This window comes from Anguilla rostrata, chromosome 17 (genome assembly GCF_018555375.3).
Source record: "Anguilla rostrata isolate EN2019 chromosome 17, ASM1855537v3, whole genome shotgun sequence".
Classification (NCBI taxonomy): domain Eukaryota; kingdom Metazoa; phylum Chordata; class Actinopteri; order Anguilliformes; family Anguillidae; genus Anguilla; species Anguilla rostrata.
The window spans coordinates 17164805-17186026 of record NC_057949.1 but is presented as its reverse complement, the minus strand read 5'-3'; the positions used below and the strand labels follow the sequence as shown (position 1 = coordinate 17186026).

Sequence of the window (21222 nt, the reverse complement as noted above, 5' to 3'; positions counted from 1 at the left end):
GTTTACTTCACCTGGCTTCTAGCAAGCTTCTGGCACCCCCTTTGACTCAGATGGTACACCAAAATATACATACGTGCTGTGAATCAATGCTCTGGGTAGACGTACATCTCCTTTAATCTCTCCTTTCGCTCCATCTCTTTCTTTCTCTCCATCTTTTCTCGTCTTTTCTTCGGCTCAGGGGTTTTTCCGGCGCACCATTCAGAAGAACCTCCACCCGTCCTACTCCTGTAAGTACGATGGCTGCTGCATCATCGACAAGATCACCCGCAACCAGTGCCAGCTGTGCCGCTTCAAGAAGTGCATCTCCGTGGGCATGGCCATGGACTGTGAGTGTGGCAGCCCTCCGCGCACACACGTACACACACACACACACACACACGTGCACGCACATACGCACGTGTGCACACGCACACACACGGGGGTCATTTCCACAAGGAATATCTTTAAAGTGAGACTCCACCGACATAGTTTTGTTTCGTTCTTCGGTCTGCCATCTTACACATCTCAAACCCAGCGTGTCTTCCGTCCGACGACGCTCATCTGTGGGCTGCAGTTAAGACCGGACGTAGCCCAGATCCCTCTCTGTAATGTGGGCTCAGTAATGTAATCATCATGGTTAATATTTGCGCATCCATTTTAGGACGTGCTCTGCTTCCGCAGCGCTCCGCTCTGTCGAAAGCTCACGGCCGTCTGCAAACCCAAGAACCACGCGAAGCGATCCGATCGCTCTGTCGCTAAGAGCTTAGCTTTCAGCAGCCCCCGTGTGTCCGCAGAATTCAGACGCACTCATCCTGACGTCGCCTTCACACGCCAGTTAGCGTCCGCGCTTTTATTCGTAGCATTTCACAGGTGATTTTGACCTTTTCTGTCAAACGTAAGAGTAATTAGCATATGAACGACTGGACATTTTAATGTGACTTTAATCTTGGAGAGGAGATGGTATTTTCAAGTGATATTTCTCGTCAACTGCTAATCCTTCTCTTGCTGTTATGTGTGCTAACGTTTTTCTCACCGTCATACACACACGGCAGGTTTAATTATTTATTTAATTATTTATCATTATTATTTATGAGGATCATTATTTGTAATGTTAGTGGGGGAAATGACCTCCATATTGATTTTTCACAGCCAAATCTTTACCATCTTTATGTTTCCAGAAAGTGTGTATGTAAGGTGTGTTAAATATTTCTTCTGTGATCTGGACTAAACTGGGAAGTTTTGATTGGCTAGTGTTCAGGCCCAAAGTTAAAGTTCTTTAGACGTGACACGTTATTTAAGGCATTGCCAAGGCAACAAATGGGGAAGGTTGACGTACTGTCAGTTTGCCCTTGTCTTTGGTTCAGTGACCTTGTCCTTGTCGGAGTGAAGATGAACACACAGACTCGCGCTGTGTTTGCAGATATATCACACTGCCCCATTACCCTCTTGACACTTGGCTTACATGTACAGTACAGCCCGGCGCAGCCACACACACACGCACACACGCACACACACGCACGCACACACACACAGACAGCCTGAACTTGTGAGGACACGTCAGCAGCTGTTCTCCTGCACACCTCTGCTTTTCACTCCAGTAGGAGGACATGAACCTGTGAAGAAATTAGATTTATTTTAGGGATCATCTGTATTTGTATTTATTTCAGCAAGTTAAACACTTTATAATGAACCACTGATATTATTCTCCAAATCAGCTTCCTCTCTCCCTCTCCCTCTCGCTCTCCCTCCCAGTGCTTATTTAAAGGTGCAGTGTGTAAGTATGGAGAAATGTGCAAGAGAGAGAGAGCTAGATTTTGAAAAGAAACGTTCCACCACCTCCCACCCCCACCGCCTCCCCTCAGCTCTGCCTCCAAAGCTCCTCCCTCCAAACACATGCATGTTCGCTGACTGACATCTGAGTACTGGAGAGAGAGCATCTCTGTAGTATCAAATTCAAATTCAAAGTGCTTTATTGCCATGACAAAATTAGCATCTGTATTGCTAAACCATGGCAAGGAACATAAGATAACTAAGAGTGATAGCAGAACACTGTGATTGTATATATACACATACACATACTCATATACACACAGTATCTCTGCTCTGCTCTTATCTGTGTAGCCCCGCCCTGGCTGCTCTGGCAGCACTGTGATCGCGCAGCAAGATTGACAGGCAGGTAGGGAGGTCTCCATGCAGAGAGTTGTCCTGATTGGTTGTTAAGATGCAGGTGATTTGAAGTGGCTGGTTTCAGACCCTGGGGCTGTGAGGGAGACCAGCTGTTTTTCTTAGAGCTTTTCGTTTACTGATGTCTGTTGGAATGTAAAGGAAATTTAGCCAAATATGAACAAAAGTGATCTTAAACAAATTTACTTACATTACATGACATCCAAAGCGACGTACAAAAGCGTACTTACTGCACCTTTAAAATTCAGAGCCCATTATTGAAATGTGTGTTGCCATGGCAGTTTACGAAAAATGAATGTTTGCTGTAAATGAGCAAAAACGCCTCTCTCTGGGAAATCAGTTGCCAGGTTATTAACCGCTGGCATGACACAAAAAGGTTAATTGTTATGAACAACAGCCCTTGTCAAACCAGCCCTCGCTCACTTACTCACCCACTTTCTCTCCCTCTCTCCCTCTCTTTCTCTCACTCTTTCACTCTCCCTCTCTCTCTCTCTCCTTCCCTCTCCCTCTCTTTCTCTCTCTCTCTCTCTCTCTCTCTCTGTCTCTCTCTCTCTCAGTGGTTCTGGATGACAACAAGCGGGTGGCCAAGCGGCGCCTGATCGAGGAGAACCGGGAGCGGAGGAAGAAGGAGGAGATGGTGAAGACCCTGCAGAACCGGCCAGAGCCCAGCAGCTCGGAGTGGGAGCTGATCCGCCTGGTGACGGAGGCGCACCGCCACACCAACGCCCAGGGCTCCCACTGGAAGCAGAAGCGCAAGTTCCTGGTGAGAGCGAATCCCCCCGCCCGCCCGTCCGTCCGTCCGCCCGCCCGCCCGTCCGTCCGTGTCCAATCTCCCATCCTGCCTTCGGTTTCTGCCTCTAGCCTGTCACCTGTCCCTCTCCATGCTCTGTCCTTCTCCCACAGTCTCCGGTACCTTACAGCCATCAGTCTTCCTGGCCGTGAGTGCCTGTGTAGTGTGTTTCCTCTGTCCTGTGTCAGGTTAGGTACACTCCTGCCTTTTCCCTTGTCCAAGCCACTGGCCTCAGAAATGGTGTTGGTCTCTGGGCGCTGCACTGTGGCTGCCCACTCCTCCAAGGTAGCTAGGGTGGGTCAAATGCAGGGGACAGATTAGCCCTCGGGGTTCAATAAAGTATATCTTATCTAACCAATTCCACCTAATCTCTGTGGGATGCATTGGCCTAAATTTTGCTGCACTCGTACATCATTCCAGCGTGGACTCAGGTTAGTCAGTGCAGGTCATTTTCTTCACACCATGCAGTCGCGTGGGGCTCTCGTGAGGATTTTGATACTTGCGTGTAAAAAGCCTCTTTCAGCAGGGGGCGCTAGTCCGAGAAGTTGGTTTGTCAGCCTAAAATCTGCCTCACAGCCCCCAGCAACAGGTGAAATGTATGCAGACAGGAATAGAAGCCAGAGCTTCCGGGAGAGACGTGCGGCGCCATGGCAACGGCTGCTGTGAATGGCAGGGGTCAAGGTGTTGGCTGTTGCCAGGCAACAGGGAGAAGGCAGCATGGAACCCGTCTCATTGCTGAGGGATGGGAGAGTTGAGCTCGGCAGAGTGAGTCGGTGCCGAAAAACACAGGGAGTGCTGGGCCGATCCTTGCGTGGCACGGCGTGCTGGCTCTGATTGGTGCAAAAAGGGAAACAGGTGCGGTTGAGAGTGGGTGGCAGCAGCTGATTGGCTGGCAGGCTGCAGGGACATCATCTTAGGGAGATGCAGTGCTGATTGGCTGGCAGGCTGCAGGGACATCGTCTTAGGGAGATGCAGTGCTGATTGGCTGGCAGGCTCCAGGGGCATGGTCTCGGGGAGGTGCAGTGCTGATTGGCTGGCAGGCTGCAGGGGAATCGTCTCGGGGAGGTGCAGTGCTGATTGGCTGGCAGGCTCCAGGGGCATCGTCTCTGGGAGGTGCAGTGCTGATTGGCTGGCAGGCTCCAGGGGCATCGTCTCGGGGAGGTGCAGTGCTGATTGGCTGGCAGGCTCCAGGGACATCGTCTTAGGGAGATGCAGTGCTGATTGGCTGGCAGGCTGCAGGGGCATCGTCTCGGGGAGGTGCAGTGCTGATTGGCTGGCAGGCTCCAGGGGCATCGTCTCGGGGAGGTGCAGTGCTGATTGGCTGGCAGGCGCAGGGGCATCGTCTCAGGGAGGTGCAGTGCTGATTGGCTGGCAGGCTGCAGGGGCACAGTCTCTGGGAGGTGCAGTGCTGATTGGCTGGCAGGCTGCAGGGGCATCGTCTCTGGGAGGTGCAGTGCTGATTGGCTGGCAGGCTGCAGGGACACAGTCTCTGGGAGGTGCAGTGCTGATTGGCTGGCGGCTCAGGGCACTAGTCTCTGGGTAGGGCGTGCTGTATGGCTGGCTGCTTCATGACACAGCTCTCTGCAGATTTGCAACGTTGATGTGGACGACTGCAGCACACACAGTCACCGATCAGTGCTGATTGCTGGCCACACACAGGGACACACCGGGAGGTGCAGCTTCAGTATGTCAGAGCACTGTCTCTCCGTATGGGCTCTTAGTGGTTCTCTCTGTCTCAGCACACTCTCCTCAAGACAATCCCCAAAAGAGCTGTGAAATTCACCACAGCATCACGCGCACTCAACCCGTCACCCGCTCCACACAGCACACAACACCACACATCACAACACAACATCCATTCAGGGGGCTTATTGAGCTGTGACACCATAAGGAGAAACCCCACGTGACCCCTGGTAAGGTGCAGCCAGACTCAGCCCGTCGCCATGGATACGCAGCCATGCTGAACCGGCACTGTGTGAGCTGTAGAGTGAGGGTTAGTCTTTGGCTGTAGGGGCCGGAACATTCTCGCTCTCTCACTCGCGCTGTTTGGATCGTTCGGGGTTTTTTACCGTGCAGCCGTATGTAAAAGGCGAGAGGTTGACCATGTGGATCCTTCGCTCTCCTGCACGCCGTCGTGCTGCGCTGACCTCACGCTCTGACCCAGAGGCCCAGATTTATGAGAGAGAGAGAGAGAGAGAGAGAGAGAGAAAAGAGGGGCGAAAGAGGAGAGTGAGGGAAACCCATAGGCAGGTTTGTTGTCGCGTGCGCGCGCACACAGACATAGGGAACCGTGTGCCGATCCGCTCGGAACCAGAACAGCGCCGACGGGTCATTGGGCGCTGTTTTGGGGGTTGTTTTGGTTGTTGCCCACTGGGCACTGCGGCCGGGTAGCTATCCCGATTTGGTCCTGAACACCGCCCCGTTTAGAAAGGAGCGGCACTCTTTAATAGTTCTATAATATCCTTTCCTCTTCACTGTGCTAATTAGGTCAGAATAGATTCAAAGCTGAAATTATAATATATTTAAGCACAACACTGCAGTTTTCCTTGCTTCCAGTGAGTGTTGGTATCTGTTGTATAAAAACATTGCTTCCTAGTACCAGTACAGTGTGTTTAATTTATTTATACCTATGTCCTCTTATTCTGAAGTGACAACTTGACTTGACCCATCTTCTCTAATCTACATTATTCATCATGTTTATGCATTTTGAAAACCCCAATTAACCTTTTCCGAGTCCATTCTTTGCTGAGACTGAAGATTAAGAGACTTAAGTGTCAATTAGAATGTCAGTGCCAGCCTGTTTGTCTTCCTTTGTACTTTTTGAAAGGCTTTTTTTTGTCCTCACGGTGCTTACAGCTGGACGAGTGCTCTGTGAATCACAGTGAATGTCATTAGCATTAACCCGCTGTGATTTGATCCCAGCATCTCGTTCGCTTTTTCTTACTGCTGTTGCACAATGTCTTGGTCTCCTTCGGTCAATGATTATTAGAGGTCTTTTACGTGGTACATACCGTGTAGTTTATTGCCCCCTTTAAATAATCCTACTGTTTAGCCAATACCCTCACGTACACCGCCACATTTGCCAATGATTAATTATATTTGCTAGCTATATGCCCAATCCTGGGCACTATTTAAATATTTAATTAATGTTTAATTAAATTTTTTGGGCCTTCCGAACTGCGTGTGTTGTGTCATTGGCAAATTGAAATGTTTAGCTTCTAATGACTTCATCAGAACGCTGATCCCTGGAGAAGCACTCCCAGAATGCCCGGCTCAGATGTGATCACTCTTATTGTTGCTCTCTTCACTCTACCCCGAAGCCGAAATCTGAATCCGCCGCCCCATAATTCCTTTAATTGCGACTGATTTCAATTCAGTGACAAGAGTACCTATGTCGTACTCGTCTTGCCTCCATTTCTCAGAAGAGTGTCTTATTCCAGAATATGCGCGTATCATTTTTAAACGAGCCTAAATGCTTTGCATTAGTTGCCCTTTGTCTGAGAGACCATAGCTTCTGGTAGTGGGAGTGTTTATGATACCAGCCACACGGTGCTGTCTATATATCCTGCTTTCACCCTGTTTATGCTCCCTGCTGGTTTAAATACCCCTGGTTACTCTAGAGTGTGTTACTGACTCTGGTTGTCTGCAGCCTAGTCGCATGCCCTGACCACTCCAACACATTGCTCTCATTTCTATCCTTCCTCTCCTCAAAATCATGGTATCACTGTTTTTTTTTCTCACAACCATAATTTAGGGTGTTCGTGAATTTGGAAACTTATAAATAAAAAAATGTAGTTATTATTTAAAATACTTTATTTAACATACTCGTTGACATATTGAGGGTGGGACCCTCTTTTGCAATGCTGCTGAGCTACAGTAAAACAAAAAAAGACATACATGCACAGATACTTGTAACATACATGCTAAATGAATACGTAAGTTAAGGAGAATTGTTGATTGAATCCAGCCTGCAGTGTCTTGTGTTTTGCCCGTGCCGCTGACCCTAAGTTTGGCTGTGACCTTTGACCTCTGCCCTCTGCCCTCACCCCCGTGCAGCCAGAGGACATCGGCCAGTCCCCGGTGGCGCCCACGTCGGACGGGGACAAGGTGGACCTGGAGGCCTTCAGCGAGTTCACCAAGATCATCACCCCCGCCATCACCCGCGTCGTCGACTTCGCCAAAAAACTGCCCATGTTCTCCGAGGTGCGCGTCGCCGCAGGCCTGGCCTGTCATTTTGGGTTTCCTGACGTATATTTATATATTTTTTGTGTCCGTGTGTTGGTAACTATAATTATAATGGCATAAAAAATTGTGAAAGGAAGGTTGTACTTCGACTAGTTCTCCATACCCGGAGTCTGCAGTTTTTTCTGTGTGGTTGTGTGTCCGCGCACGTGTGTGCGCGTGTGTATGTACGCGTGTGTGCGCACGCGGTGTGTTAATGTCTGCTTGTTTCCGCTGCGTCTACACGTGTATGTGTGGAATTAATGAATTAATGAATGGTTGGCTGCTGGTATAGACACTATCATCAGCATGAGTATTTGTCATTGTAAATGTCATGCTGATTAGGGTTGCTATTATTCACTCAACTCTAACCACATGAGTCACATCGCACGTCTGTAAGGAGACGACAGCTCAGCTTTGATACTCCTGGTTTGAGTCCAGATGGCAGGTCATGTGGGTTCTCTCTCAGTGAGAGCGCAGTGGCACTTAGACTACGGACTCTGCGTTAAATAACATGACAGGGATTTTAATCCACACCGTGGATTTTAGTGAATGTTTCAGTGAGAGCCATATTGCTTCAGTGACTCTGGCTGTATTATGTCATCCCAGTCTTGTTGCGGTTGCATATCTGTCATGTTGCGGTTGCATATCAGTCGTGATGCTGTTGCATAGCGGTCATGTTGCGGTTGTGCTGCAGTTGCGTAGCAGTTGTGTAGCGGTCATGTTGCGGTTGCGTAATTGTCATGTTGCGGTTGTGTAGCACTCATGTTGCGGTTGTGTAACTCATGTTGCATAGCGGTCATGTTGCGGTTGTGCTGCGGTTGCGTAGCAGTTGCGTAGCGGTCATGTTGCGGTTGTGTAGCGGTCATGTTGCGGTTGTGTAGCGGTCATGTTGCGGTTATGTAGCGGTCATGTTGCGGTTGTGTAATGGTCATGTTGCGTTGCAGCCATGTTGCGGTTGTGTAGCGGTCATGTTGCGTAGCGGTCATGTGGCAGTTGCGTAATTGTCATGTGGTTGTGTAGCGTTCATGTTGCGGTTGTGTAGCGGTCATGTTGCGGTTGTGTAGCGGTCGTGTTGCGGTTGTGTAGCGGTCATGTTGTGGTTGTGTAGCGGTCATGTTGCGGTTGTGTAGCGGTCATGTTGCGGTTGTGTAGCGGTCATGTTGCGGTTGTGTAATGGTCGTGTTGCGTTGCAGCCATGTTGCGGTTGTGTAACGGTCATGTTGCGTTGCAGCCATGTTGCGGATGCGTTGCGCATGCACACACATTGCACAGCGGTCACGCTGCGGTCGTGTTCTCCTTGCGCAGCTGCCTTGTGAAGACCAGATCATCCTGCTGAAAGGCTGCTGCATGGAGATCATGTCCCTGCGGGCGGCCGTGCGCTACGACCCCGACAGCGAGACGCTCACCCTGAGCGGCGAGATGGCCGTCAAGCGCGAGCAGCTGAAGAACGGCGGCCTGGGGGTGGTGTCCGACGCCATCTTCGACCTGGGCAAGAGCCTGGCGCAGTTCAACCTGGACGACTCTGAGGTGGCGCTCCTTCAGGCCGTGCTGCTCATGAGTTCAGGTGAGCGACCTCGGGGGGGGGGCGGAGCAGGGGAGGCGGGGTCAAGGGCGGGGCTCTGGCGGTAATAACCGGACCAGGGAAGTATCAGCAGGGGGCGTTAGTGATATTTCAGAAGAGGGTGTGATGTCCTGGTGAATCGCAGGGGTTGCTGGTTTATTTGTCCTCCGATTTAGGTGCTGAAATATAACTGAAAAAAGCAGACTCTGCTACACTTCAGGACCAGGGTAGAGGAGTCCACATCTTGGGGAATATTTAGGCTGGACTGGAAGTGGCCTTTACAGGGTGGGAAGTGGTCGGCTTTTAGGTTTGGCTGTGCTGATGCTTTGTGGGGCTCATTAAAATGAATATATGTGACAACTCCTTGGGCAATACCCTACAAGCCGAGCCAAACATCCCACCGTGTGACTTATTGCATCGGCAGTGTTTGTTTTCCCGTTTGGGGCCGTGTGTGTAGCGTGGGTTGGATCTCGGAGCAGCATTTGAACGATGGAACTGCGGGAGAGAAGTGGCTCGGGTTTAAAATATTTACTCTCTACAGGCATTACTTGCGCATTCCGAAACCGAGGAAAGATAAGTCGAGTCAACAGTCTCCTCCTGGGACAAATAAATCTTAATCAGTGGCTCTTGCTTACTGATCCAGTGTCTCCTAACCATTGTTGACCAATTTTATGGTGTATGGAATAGGACGTGAATGTTTTCTCGAAAGGCGCACGTCGCTGACAAGACTTCAACAAAATCGACAAAATGGTAATGCTCGGAATTAGTGATTGGCAGTGAAGCAGTTTTCTGTAAGGAGTCTCATCCAGTGTTTCTGAATGGCCAGTTTGTTAGGTCAGCCCTGGCATTGCCAAGAGTTAGTTGGAGCAATGACCGACTGCCAGATGTGCTCTTAAAGGAAAGATTGTATTTTTGTACTTGTTTTTGTATTTGTAAGGGCATCAACAATTGGAAGATGGCAATCAAGAAGAATCGGGCAGCGGTGGTTATTAAGGCGTCAAAAGGCAGCCGTTTCGATGTTTCAGCTGGAATTGATTCTGGTGATACTATGAATCTCCTACCTCTCTCCCCAGAAATCCATGAATGTGTTCTCCCTCTCTGCAGTCCAGAAAGCCTCCATTTTAATTACATTTCTTGACAGATAGAAATCGATGGTGAGAAATGTATAAAAGCAGGAGCCGTAGAGATGAAATCGTTCCTCAGCATGTGCACATTCAAACGTGCTTTTCTGTGATTGGTTGTTTGCCTTTGAGGGAGGAAGGAAACACTGTCAGGCTTTGCAGCACATTAACATAACGCCTTAACTCAAACCTGTCGAAAGGGGATGGACAGCTAAAGACACAAGTCAACAAGCAGAAATCAGAAATCGTGAGAAGGAAAGACTATTCATACAGATAAGCTTAGAGGACGAACTTGTACTCAGTAAGTACTGAACTAATAGATGATGGGGAAAAAAACAATTTAAAAAACTCTTTGAGCAAAGAAGCCAACAGGCCTTAATGGAACGCAGCACATCCAAGGATTCTCAAAGATGTTAGCATGGTCATCTGCTAACCATTATCTGAAATCTTGTCATCTGTAAGAATAGGTATCATTGGAAATTGGAAACCAGCTTAGCTCTGATATTTAGCAATGCGGTTTACACTGATCCAGGAAATTACAGTCTAGTTTATCATACATTACGTGAAAAATAACAAAGTGTACCATTAAGTTATTTCTGCGGGCGGGGGGGTATTACATGAGGTTGTCAGCACTGATTATGTGGGGGGGGGGATCATGCTTAACCAATCAACTGGGTTTTTGGAATAAGCTTTTTTTAAAAAAAAAAAGGTTAGACTGCACTTGACATATGATGCTCTTGGTTAAACTAGAATCTATTGGAATGAACCAGAGGCTCCTACACAAAATAAAAAGAGCCAAGAGTTATAAGGACTGCAGTGGATCATGATTTTACAAGATTTGTACATGTTCTGGAACTAGTACAAGAACATTTTAAGATCTTCAACCAGCAATTTAACAAAACCAAACAAATTTAAAAAATGAAGATTTGATAGTATCTTGTTTGGCGGATGACAAACTGAGCACAATAACATGCAGCTGAAAGCGCATGCAATATGAAAAAGTCAGTAATGAGACACATCTGCATTAATTGTGTTTGACTTCTGCTCTGGAGCAAATTGCACGGCCTCCTCTGTGGATATTGTTCACATATGTCGGCGAGTTCGGCGGCAAGAGCCGTGCGTGGGATCCACCGGCAGGCCGCAATAGGAAAACTTCACAATTAACAACTGCATCCCTGAGATAGAAACCACATGCCGCTTTGACCTTGGTACATGTGCCCTTCTTCTCATGCGGAGTTGGGCTAAATGCACAACGAAGGACAAAGGAGGATTCTGCTAATTGGGTCCATATAGCTGAAGCCGACATTATGCGCATGCCTCATATTCATGGAACAGGACGTTACACAGTAGAGCAGAGACATGTTCCAGAACCTTCCATACCTGCGTTACCGTAGTACCGCCAACTGTTCTTCTTTTAAATTCTTTCTTGTGTGTAAATTTCTGTCAGTTTAATGAAGTGATCCTTCATAGATGACAAGCATTGCTTTTATATATAGAGGCCAAATGTGTGAATTGTTTGAATGCTATTCAGAGTTTCTTCATGGTCACCATGGGCAACTTATTAACGATGAAATTTAGCAGAGACGATGAAAAGATTACACTGAAGGACACATTCCTTTTGGTGTGCTTCTTGGCATTTATTGCCTCAGATTGCCATTTTGTAACACGCAGCGAATTGATTTGACATGTTTTTAAGGAATCTGTACTGTATCTGTAATTGGCATAAAATCCTTCACCGGTTAAGTTAGTTTTACTTCTTTTTTCAACACAGGTTTTTTGAGAATTCTCGCATTTTGGAAGGTTAATGTTAATCTTAGGACCCTATGTTGATCTTTGGTCTTTTAAAAAAAAAAAAGAATTATAGAAGTGTCATGTATAAGCCATCTTGAATGTTTAAGTTTACCTTTTTTTTCAATTTCATGACTGCATTCATGTTTATATTCAAATAGCATGTACCTATGCTACCTATATCTCTCATTGTATTGATTTGAACCGAAAGTTGGTAAAATTCTGACATGTAATTCAACATTTAATATTATAATATACATTCAAATTTATATGTTTATTTTAAAGGAATATTCCAATGTAATTTTTGGCCTGTGTTAACAGTCCTATTCTGTACTGGTTTTTCAGGGTTGTGATACATCTGTCCTGTTACTTGGGTCACCTTGGCTCCTGGTTTTGTCTGAGTACCGGGGCTGGCTGTTGTGTGTCATTTCATTATGTGTCGGCCACAGCCTTAGAGGGGCCCCGTAATGACAGGCTTTATGTAACGGCTCTTTGTAAATTGGTCATTAAGTTCTTGCTTAATGCAGCCCTGCTGAACTTGCAGTTTTCAGCAATGGGCTTATCACCACTGGAAATCTGCTTCTTAACCTCCTGTATTTTGGTCAAAGGAAGCTGGGGAGGGTTTATTGGAGTCCCTAAAAGGAAGGAATAAAAACGGACAGCTGGAGCAATTCAAAGCCCTGTGATGAATGGCTTGAAATGAAGTGCATAGATAAGTCTGGCTCAGTGTGTGCTTATTAGTGTGGGGAGGTGTTTATCACTCTCTTTCTCTCTCTCTCCCTCTCTGTCTTTCCCTCTCTCTGTATCTCCCTCTGCCCCCCCCCCCCCTTTCTCTCAGATCGCTCGGGGCTCACCTGCGTGGAGAAGATCGAGAAGTGCCAGGAGACGTACCTGCTGGCGTTCGAACACTACATCAACTACCGCAAGCACAACATTCCTCACTTCTGGCCCAAGCTGCTGATGAAGGTGACGGACCTGCGCATGATCGGGGCGTGCCACGCCAGCCGCTTCCTGCACATGAAGGTGGAGTGCCCCACCGAACTCTTCCCCCCGCTCTTCCTCGAGGTCTTCGAGGACCAGGACGTCTGAGCACCCGCGGGCGCGGCCGGTGTTCGGCGGACGGGCGGGGGGGGATGGGGGTTGGGTGGGGGTGGGGGGCGAGGTACCGGGACTTGCATCTCTGAGCATCGGACATCAACACACCAGCAGCAGTCGCCGACGGAGGCTTTGGCCTCGTTTTTTTTTTTTTTGTGTTCATCTCCTCCTCCACGTTTATTAATCGGTTGGGTGGCCCTTCTTTCTCTAGGGATTTGTTTTTTGTTAATTTTTTGTGTTTTTTTTGTCGGGAATCGGCGTCAGTAATTCGACGGGCGTTTGACGCTCCCTCTGCGTGCGCGTTCCCTCCTCCCCCGCAGGGCGGCGATCTCCACGGCTTTCCCGCCGCGGCGGCGGGGCCAGCGGCTAGCGCTGACGGGCGACGTCGATTCAGGGAAATGGATGTTCCCGCAGAGTCGCCTACAAGGAAAATAAAAAACACACTCAGAGAACAATCCTTCCACATCACAGTGATCACTGCTTCTCAGGCTCACTTCGCACCTCAAAGAGCATGCCAGCTCCTCCCTCGATCGCGATTGAACCCGCTAGACGACATTTAAAACCGCTCTCTGGTTAAAATAACAATAACCTGTTTCTGAGGTACGATGCCATCATACCCGTCGTCCGTTTAGGGCACAGTACCCTGTCTGCAGCCCCCCCCCCCTCCTTGTTATTGAGTTTGCAGGCACCCACAGTCCCTTCAGCCCCAGAGCATTACTGACTGTGGGCCCGGTGCCCTCCCCCCGACACTGCAGAGTTGCCTCGTCATTGTCCATACTACCCCTGCCAGCGCCGACCTCTCTTTTGAATCACAATTAAGTCCTTCCCTCCCACAGAAAAGTCACTGCAGTGGAGTGGGTGATGGAGGGAGGGCGGGGGGGATTGGCCGAAAGCAGCGAGCCTGTAAAACACAGAGCTATAGTAAAACAGAGCTACAGAGAGCGGCGAGCCTGTAAAACACAGAGCTACAGAGAGCGGCGAGCCTCTAAAACACAGAGCTACAGAGAGCGACGAGCCTGTAAAACACAGAGCTACAGAGAGCGACGAGCCTGTAAAACACAGAGCTACAGAGAGCGACGAGCCTGTAAAACACAGAGCTACAGAGAGCGACGAGCCTGTAAAACACAGAGCTACAGAGAGCGGCGAGCCTGTAAAACACAGAGCTACTCTAAAACACAGAGCTACAGAGAGCGCGAGCCTGTAAAACACAGAGCTACTCTAAAACACAGAGCTACAGAGAGCGCGAGCCTGTAAAACACAGAGCTACAGAGAGCGGCGAGCCTGTAAAACACAGAGCTACAGAGAGCGACGAGCCTGTGAACACAGAGTTACAGAGAGCGCAGCTGTAAAACACAGAGCTACAGAGAGCGGCGAGCCTCTAAAACACAGAGCTACAGAGAGCGACGAGCCTGTAAAACACAGAGCTACAGAGAGCGACGAGCTGTAAAACACAGAGCTACTGTAAAACACAGAGCTACAGGGAGCAATGAGCCTGTAAAACACAGAGCTACTCTAAAACACAGAGCTACAGAGAGCGCGAGCCTGTAAAATACAGAGCTATAGTAAAACAGAGCTACAGAGAGCGGCAAGCCTGTAAAACACAGAGCTACAGAGCGCGATGAGCCTGTAAAATACAGCGCTATAGTAAAATACTGAGCTACAGAGAGCGGCAGGTTGATAGCAGGAAATTTGGAGGCCCAGCCTGGAAGCTCCACCCCTCTTTGAGTGCCTTTGAAGGACAGTCTCTCAGAACACATCTCCCACTTACCACCCCCAACCATGCCCCAACGTGATAGCACTTAAATCTCTATCTCCAGTTGACTTCTGGAGCAGCCCTAGGCTACACCCACAACCTACCTCCCTACCTCCCAACCAGCTCATCATTCTGGGCCATCTTCACTTACATTCTGTTCCCCTCCTGGGGGCAGTGTAGTGTACCTCCATGATTACAGTGTATGCTGCAAACCTACACACATACATGCACACACCTACATGCATACACACACTGACGTACATACACACGCATACTAACATACACACACACGTGCACACACCCACACGTATACACGTGCACACACACACACAGTAAAACACATGCACACACTCGCGCGCATACACACACACACATGCACGCAAACACACAGCCACATGCACACACACATGCACGCGCACACCACGCACACACATGCACACACAGACAGACACACGCACACACACACATGTACACACATACACACATACACGCACACACACGCACACACACACACACACACACACACCACACCACGACACACACACACGTGCACACTTCCAAACCAACCCATTTACGCACACTGCAGTCTGCAGCAGCCCACGGCGACACAGGCACGAACACCCCTTCCTTCACACGCTCACAGCCAGACCAATAAGCGACTACTTCACCACCACACACACACACACACACACACACACACACATACACACACGCACACACACACGCGCACACACACACACACACATGCACATACAGACAGACACACGCACACACACACGTACACACATACACACACACGCACACAGACACACACACACACATACACACACGCACACACACACGCGCACACACACACACACACACACACACACACACACACACACACACACAGACAGACACACACACACACACACACACACACACACACACACTGTGCGCACACTTCCAGAACTCAAAATGCCGCATTTTAGCGCACAGGCTGCAGTGCTGCCAGCCTAGCCCACGGCGGAGGGGTCAGAGGGCAAGGCGGGAAAACCGCTCCGCCTCTTTTTGGCCCTTCCACTCCACAAGCTCTCCGATTGGCCGAGAGCCAATAGGAGGGGCGTGACTTACCTCTGGGTGGGCACCTCAGGCCGTAGCTGCAGTACTGTGCTAACTGGCTCTACCTCACTTCTGACCTCTCAGGGCAACTGCCCACAGACCCCACTCCCAGAACACACACACACACGTACACACACACTGCGATCCGCACAGTCTCCACGATGTTGACTTCTCTCGACAACTAGTCCTCCACACAGTCAAGTTATTAGTACCACTGACAATGGAGGGGCCACCATTGACTATTGCGATTTTTTTCACGTTTTTTATCTCTCTCTCTTTTTGTTTGTTTGGCTGTTTTAGATGAGGGGGGAGATGCTTGGTTTTTTTTTTCGGGATTAATTTTGATTTTTTTCCGTTTTTATTTTTCTGTTTTTTTTTTTGTTTTTTTATTCCGAGAAATGCGGGACCAGGTGTCATTTTGGGTTCCCCTTCTTTCAAGACCGAAGAAAAAATCGGAAAAAAAGGTGGTTAACGGAGGATGTGCAGCAGCCGACAGGAACCGCGAACCACAACTGCAACAGAGCAACGAGAAAACAAAGCGAAGCAGCCGAGCCGGGCCGGGCCGAGCTGAGCCGAGCCGAGCTGAGCCGGGCCGAGCCAGGCCCAGCCGCGGCCGGAAGGGTTATAAGCACTGTTTTTTGAGGGAAAAAAAGACCTTATTTGAATGCCAAGCAGCGGGTGACGGAGCGCTCGGGGGGAGGGGGGAGGAAACGCACGGGCCCGGGCTCTCAGCCAGGCGGGCCCAGCTGCGCTAACGCACACCGGACCGTTTCCACCAGCCCTCCTCCCCGGGCCACGGCCCGCCCTGCTAACCCTCCCCCCCGCCCCCTGCCCCCTCCTCCCTGCTCCCTGCTCCTATCCTGGCTTGTACCCCTGCCCCCCCCCCTCCCCCCCACACGCCACGAGCAGGCCCCCCTCCCCCCAAAAAAGAAACAAAAGATCCCCGCCCCGACGATCCAGCCATTAGTATTTTTGCACTAAAGCAGTGGCCGTGCTGCCCCGCCCCCTCGTCCGACGCGTCGACTATTCACCCCTGAAACGTGCACTTATCCCGGACTCTCGCCCAGCCCTGTCAAACAGAGGCCACGCCAGAGCGATAAAGCCCCATTACTGCACTGTCAGTATTAAAAAAAGAGTTTGAAAATAGTCCACTTCCTATGTAATTGGCAACTGTTGTGCGGGGGTGGGGAGTGGCTGGCTGGACGGGTGAGGAGAGGCTGTGAGCCTACCTCAGCCCCTCCCCCTCCCCCACCGCCGCACCCCGAATCCCTACCACTGTGTATCGGCCCTGCTATGTTTAATACCCCCCCCCCGCTCGCCCCAAGCACCTTTGACCCAAAGAAGCCCCTCATAAATCTGCCCCCCCACCCCTTGGCCACCCCTGTAGATTTGCAGTGGCTGGGTGTGGCACAGAACGGAGTCTTTCCCCTTGTGAGACAAGGTTTGTAGGGCTCAGCCGTCCGTAGAACGCGACCACCAAATGACCGTGAATGGAATTCACCAGAGGGAAAGAAACAGAGGGACAGAGGGAGTCGTTTCCCCCCCACCCCCGTTAAAATTGTAATGGGGAAGGAGAGGGGGAGAGAAACAGTGATCCAGGAAGCAACGTGACAAACTTAGGGGAGAGAGAAAGAGAGAGAGAGCGAGAGAGAAAGAGAGAGTGAGTGAGAGAGAGCGCGCGAGAGAGGAACGTAGGGGCAGTGTGCGGTCTCGGCCGACGAACCACACTCAGGCGCGATCAATCGCACCAGCACAGCTGAAGCTGCACCTCCTCTCACTCAGGCGCGATCAATCAAACACACCAGCACGGCGAGCTGCACCTTCTCCTTCACTCCCGCGCACTCCCCCAAACGCCCGCGGCGGCCCGCTTCCTCCGGGAGGCGGCCATCTTTTCCTGGAACGTGGATTTGTCACCGTCCCACGCCCCGACCCCTCCCCTCCCCCGCGACTCCCTCCCCCTCTTCGCAAAGAAGCATCATTTCATTGCTAAGTGTCAATCAAGAAAGATTTAAAACACGAAAGAGAAGAAACGTCATTCCATTCACACGGGTACAGAATGATACCCTCTTACGAATGAAAAAAATGTAAATGCAAAAGAAAAAAGACCAAGAAAAAGATCTCGCAATAGTGTTGTCCTGCATTGTGAGCTTGCTGGATGTGTGTGTAACACAAGGAGTTACAATGCTGCTTAACCTTCTGAGTTTAATCTTATTTTGTTTGGGAATAAAAAAAGAAACGAAAAGATTATGAGGAAAGAATGAAAACCATGAAAACAAAATGTAACAAAAGATGACTTTAAAAGACTCCGGAACAAGTTCAGAACTTGGAGATTGAGCTGTTTTTAGATTTTTATTTTTTTTTGTTTGTTTTTTTTTTCATTTGATTTCATTTTATCTCAATGTTTGTTTTATTTTGTTGATGCTTAACTGCTCTGTGTTTTAAAAAAGTTAAGGTAAAAGCCGTAGTCATGCGTGCAGTGTAACCTAGACAACAACTTCACTTTTTCACCTCACCTCAAGTCTGTATTGATAAGCCAACTGGTCTGTCGTCTGTGTGTCTGTCCTGTCGTCCGTCCCTTATATCAGGAAAAATGTACAACAAATGTTAACAGGAATATTTTCTTTTCTTTTTTTTAAGGAATCAATGACTTTGCAAAAAAACACAAACAGTAAAAAAAAAACAAATACTGCAACAGAAACTGAAAATACAGAGAGAAAAAATAACACTTCTGATCGAAACGCAATCCGCTCATACCTCACACAAGACAGAACTCAAAAGGAAGAGAGAGCATCAGTGGCACCCAGGCAGGTGTGCGCGTGTAGAAATGTACATATGAGATATACGCACGCCTGTCCCGGTATACATTTTCCGCCGTTCCAAAAATAACTGCCCCCCCCCAAGGCTTCCCGGCCCTCCCCCGTGAGAGCGGGAACATGGGTGGCACCTTCCCGACGGGTACGCCCGATGAACGCGTTTTTAACGCGCCGACTTCACGTCTGACGCGGCCGCGAACAACGTCTAAAGATTGCAACAGGAAGATCGCAATACGAATATCGCCGAGATTATTAATCTTTAGCCTGTTGGCCTCAGGATTAGCTACGCGGGCTCCAGGAAGCAGATCGGGGCCGTCGGATGCTTGGGGGCGGGGGTTATTTTGGTATCGGCTCAGTACTGAATGTAGCTGACAGGACTGGCCTTGCCCGGCCCCGGAACCTCATTTTGGGTCACCAGCAGAGCACAGTAGACAGCAAAGTGGTGTCGAACTAACGTTACACACGACAAACAGAGAATATTGCCCGTCTGCAAGGTGCAATATGTTTTTGTTTTTACTTATCCTTTTTTTGTAATGTGCTTTTTTTTGGGATTGTTTTATTTGATTTTATTTTGGCCATAACCAAGGATGTAAAACAACAACAATTAAAGAATATTTATATACAATGCTCACGTACACACGGGTGAGAATGGAGAATTTAAGCTTTGGCTTACCCCCCTTGTAAAGTGCAGTAAAATGTATACGTATATAAATGCTTTGTATGTCTGTATATGTGCGTGTGTACACACTCACATACGCATGTGGATATGTCCATATTTGAAAAGCACCCCTGTGAGGTTACCAATCACCCTACCCACCCCCCACCCCCGCCCCAAACACCGCCCCCAGCCCCTGTGTGTGTTCTGATTGGCTGATGCGGGACAGGGCCAGTGGGGAGCAGCAGGGTCGCTGGTTGTAGAGGGCAGGGCCTGGCTCAGTGTAACCGGGGCGACGCTGGCCTGGGAGGCACCGCGGTGCAGAGGGCCGGCCTTCACCACGGCCCGCCGCAACGGAGGGGTCAAATCCCAGATAATACACCGCTGTCCCTTTCACCCTCCAGGGAAGGGGTACTTAGCCTAAACTGCCCCAGCTGCATATATTGAGTTACAGAATGTGTTTGGCTGTTAGCTTTTGTAAAGCGCCAGGGATAAAGCAGCTGCTTAGAAAATGATTATAATTATGATAAGGGTAGGGATGGGATTAGGGAGCTATGTAGTTTACAGAGGGTGAGGGAACTGGGGAGGGGTGGGGGGGCAAATTAGGGGAGGGAACGGGACAGCCCAGCATGCCCGGGCACTGTCCAGCGCCCCGCCTCAGCCAGTTCTTGCGCACACGGGGTGGGTTTGATTGTCCTTTCCTTTTTATTTTTTGTCTCATTTTCTCCCTGATGCCAAATTTTTAGAGTTTGTTCTGAACACCAGTAGCAAGATGTCTATGCAATGCCCTTCAACTCACGATCATTACCAAAGCCCCGCCCCCTTTTTTGCCAGGGGGGGCACCTCAACAGGCAAAACTCTCCACAAACTCAAAAGCTCCCACAATCCTCCTCAAATCTTACAGTGTGACTAAAAGCCCAGTGTTGGATATAATTGCGGGTGCAGAGACCTTGCTACTCTCAGTGTTAGCTGTGAAAAGGCCCAGTTCAATTACCGTGCTCTGGAGCTCAACTCTGCCCTGCCTGCATGGCGTCGGACAGGAACACGCCCACTCTGCTCACACCCGTGATGTCAGAAGTGGTGTCTGGGGAGGGGAGGGGGGAGGCAGGACAGTAGGGGGGTGGGGGCAGGGATCTGGGGGGTGGGATTTGAGAGGTAGAGGGTGGGGGCTGGGGGTGTGTAGTTCAGGCGGCATGGAGGCACGTTGAGTTGAGCACCAGAGACCACGCCCATCGGGTTTGTGAGTGAATTAATTGGCTGTTGAAAGCACAGAAAGGCCGCACGTGCGTGCGTGCGCGCGCGCGCACACGTGTGTGTGTGTGTGTGTGTGTGAGGTCCTCACGTCTCCGAAAGCTCTCGCGGACAGGCGCATTGGTGCTACCCATTTTCACTCGTCCCACAGAGTGCTGATCCCAACACGGAAGCGGAATTATTAACAGAAGCCAAAATAAAATGGCTGACCGGATTTACTGGAAAAGTAATGGAGCCAATATCTGATGGAACATAACTCCAAATGTTCCTTTTTATGTGTGATAATATATTAATGGGTCGTGGAGTCAGTGTAGACCAGTCTGCATTTGGTTTGGGGTGAGGGGGGGTTATAAATTATGCATTATGTTGATGCATTTATTCCTCCAACCGGCTCTCTCTTTTCCTCTCCTCTCTCTCGTCTACTCCGGCTAGTTAGAGAAAAAGCAAAGTCATTTATTAGTTACTTGATGAACGAGGGGAGGAATCCATCGCGCGTTTTTGACAGCTCGTTCGTTTCTTCGGTCCGTGGACGAGGGTTGGCGATGGGAACTCAGCACTGGAGTGAAGCTTTTCTGACACAGGACAGACGCAATAAGCAAAAGCTAAATGAGCCTCCATTCGTTCCTCTTTTTTAAAGCTGTGTGGAGCAGTAAAATGCAGCGAGCCGGACGAACCGTTGCAGGTCAGGGTCAGCTTAAGCGCGGAAGCACTGCCTGAGCTGTGGGCGCGGTCAGCGCGGGTCAGTCAGGGGGGGGCGGTCCCTACCGACGGCTTCTCAGAGAGACGAAAAGGCGTGTCCACGCGGCTTACCTCAAAGTGTGCCCACCCGCGAGAGCGCTGTCGACCAGGAGCGGACGCACACACACACACACACGCGCGCACGCGCCCGCACGCACGGATGCGCGTG

The 21222-nt window shown here is 49.7% G+C and overlaps 1 protein-coding gene across 5 annotated transcripts in view; it reads left to right on the top strand.

Annotated features, from left to right (window-relative positions):
• LOC135243537 (thyroid hormone receptor alpha) overlaps nucleotides 1–13740 on the top strand; it is a 139708-nt gene extending 125968 nt beyond the window's left edge. For all 5 annotated transcript variants that reach the window (XM_064315453.1, XM_064315451.1, XM_064315452.1 and 2 more), the window contains 5 exons: nucleotides 179–326; nucleotides 2721–2926; nucleotides 7010–7156; nucleotides 8483–8741; nucleotides 12486–13740. In XM_064315453.1, coding sequence (XP_064171523.1) covers nucleotides 179–326; nucleotides 2721–2926; nucleotides 7010–7156; nucleotides 8483–8741; nucleotides 12486–12736 — 1011 coding nt within the window. In that variant the 3' untranslated portion in view covers nucleotides 12737–13740. The remainder of the gene's footprint in view (nucleotides 1–178; nucleotides 327–2720; nucleotides 2927–7009; nucleotides 7157–8482; nucleotides 8742–12485) is intronic.
• The last annotated feature ends 7482 nt before the right edge of the window (nucleotides 13741–21222 follow it).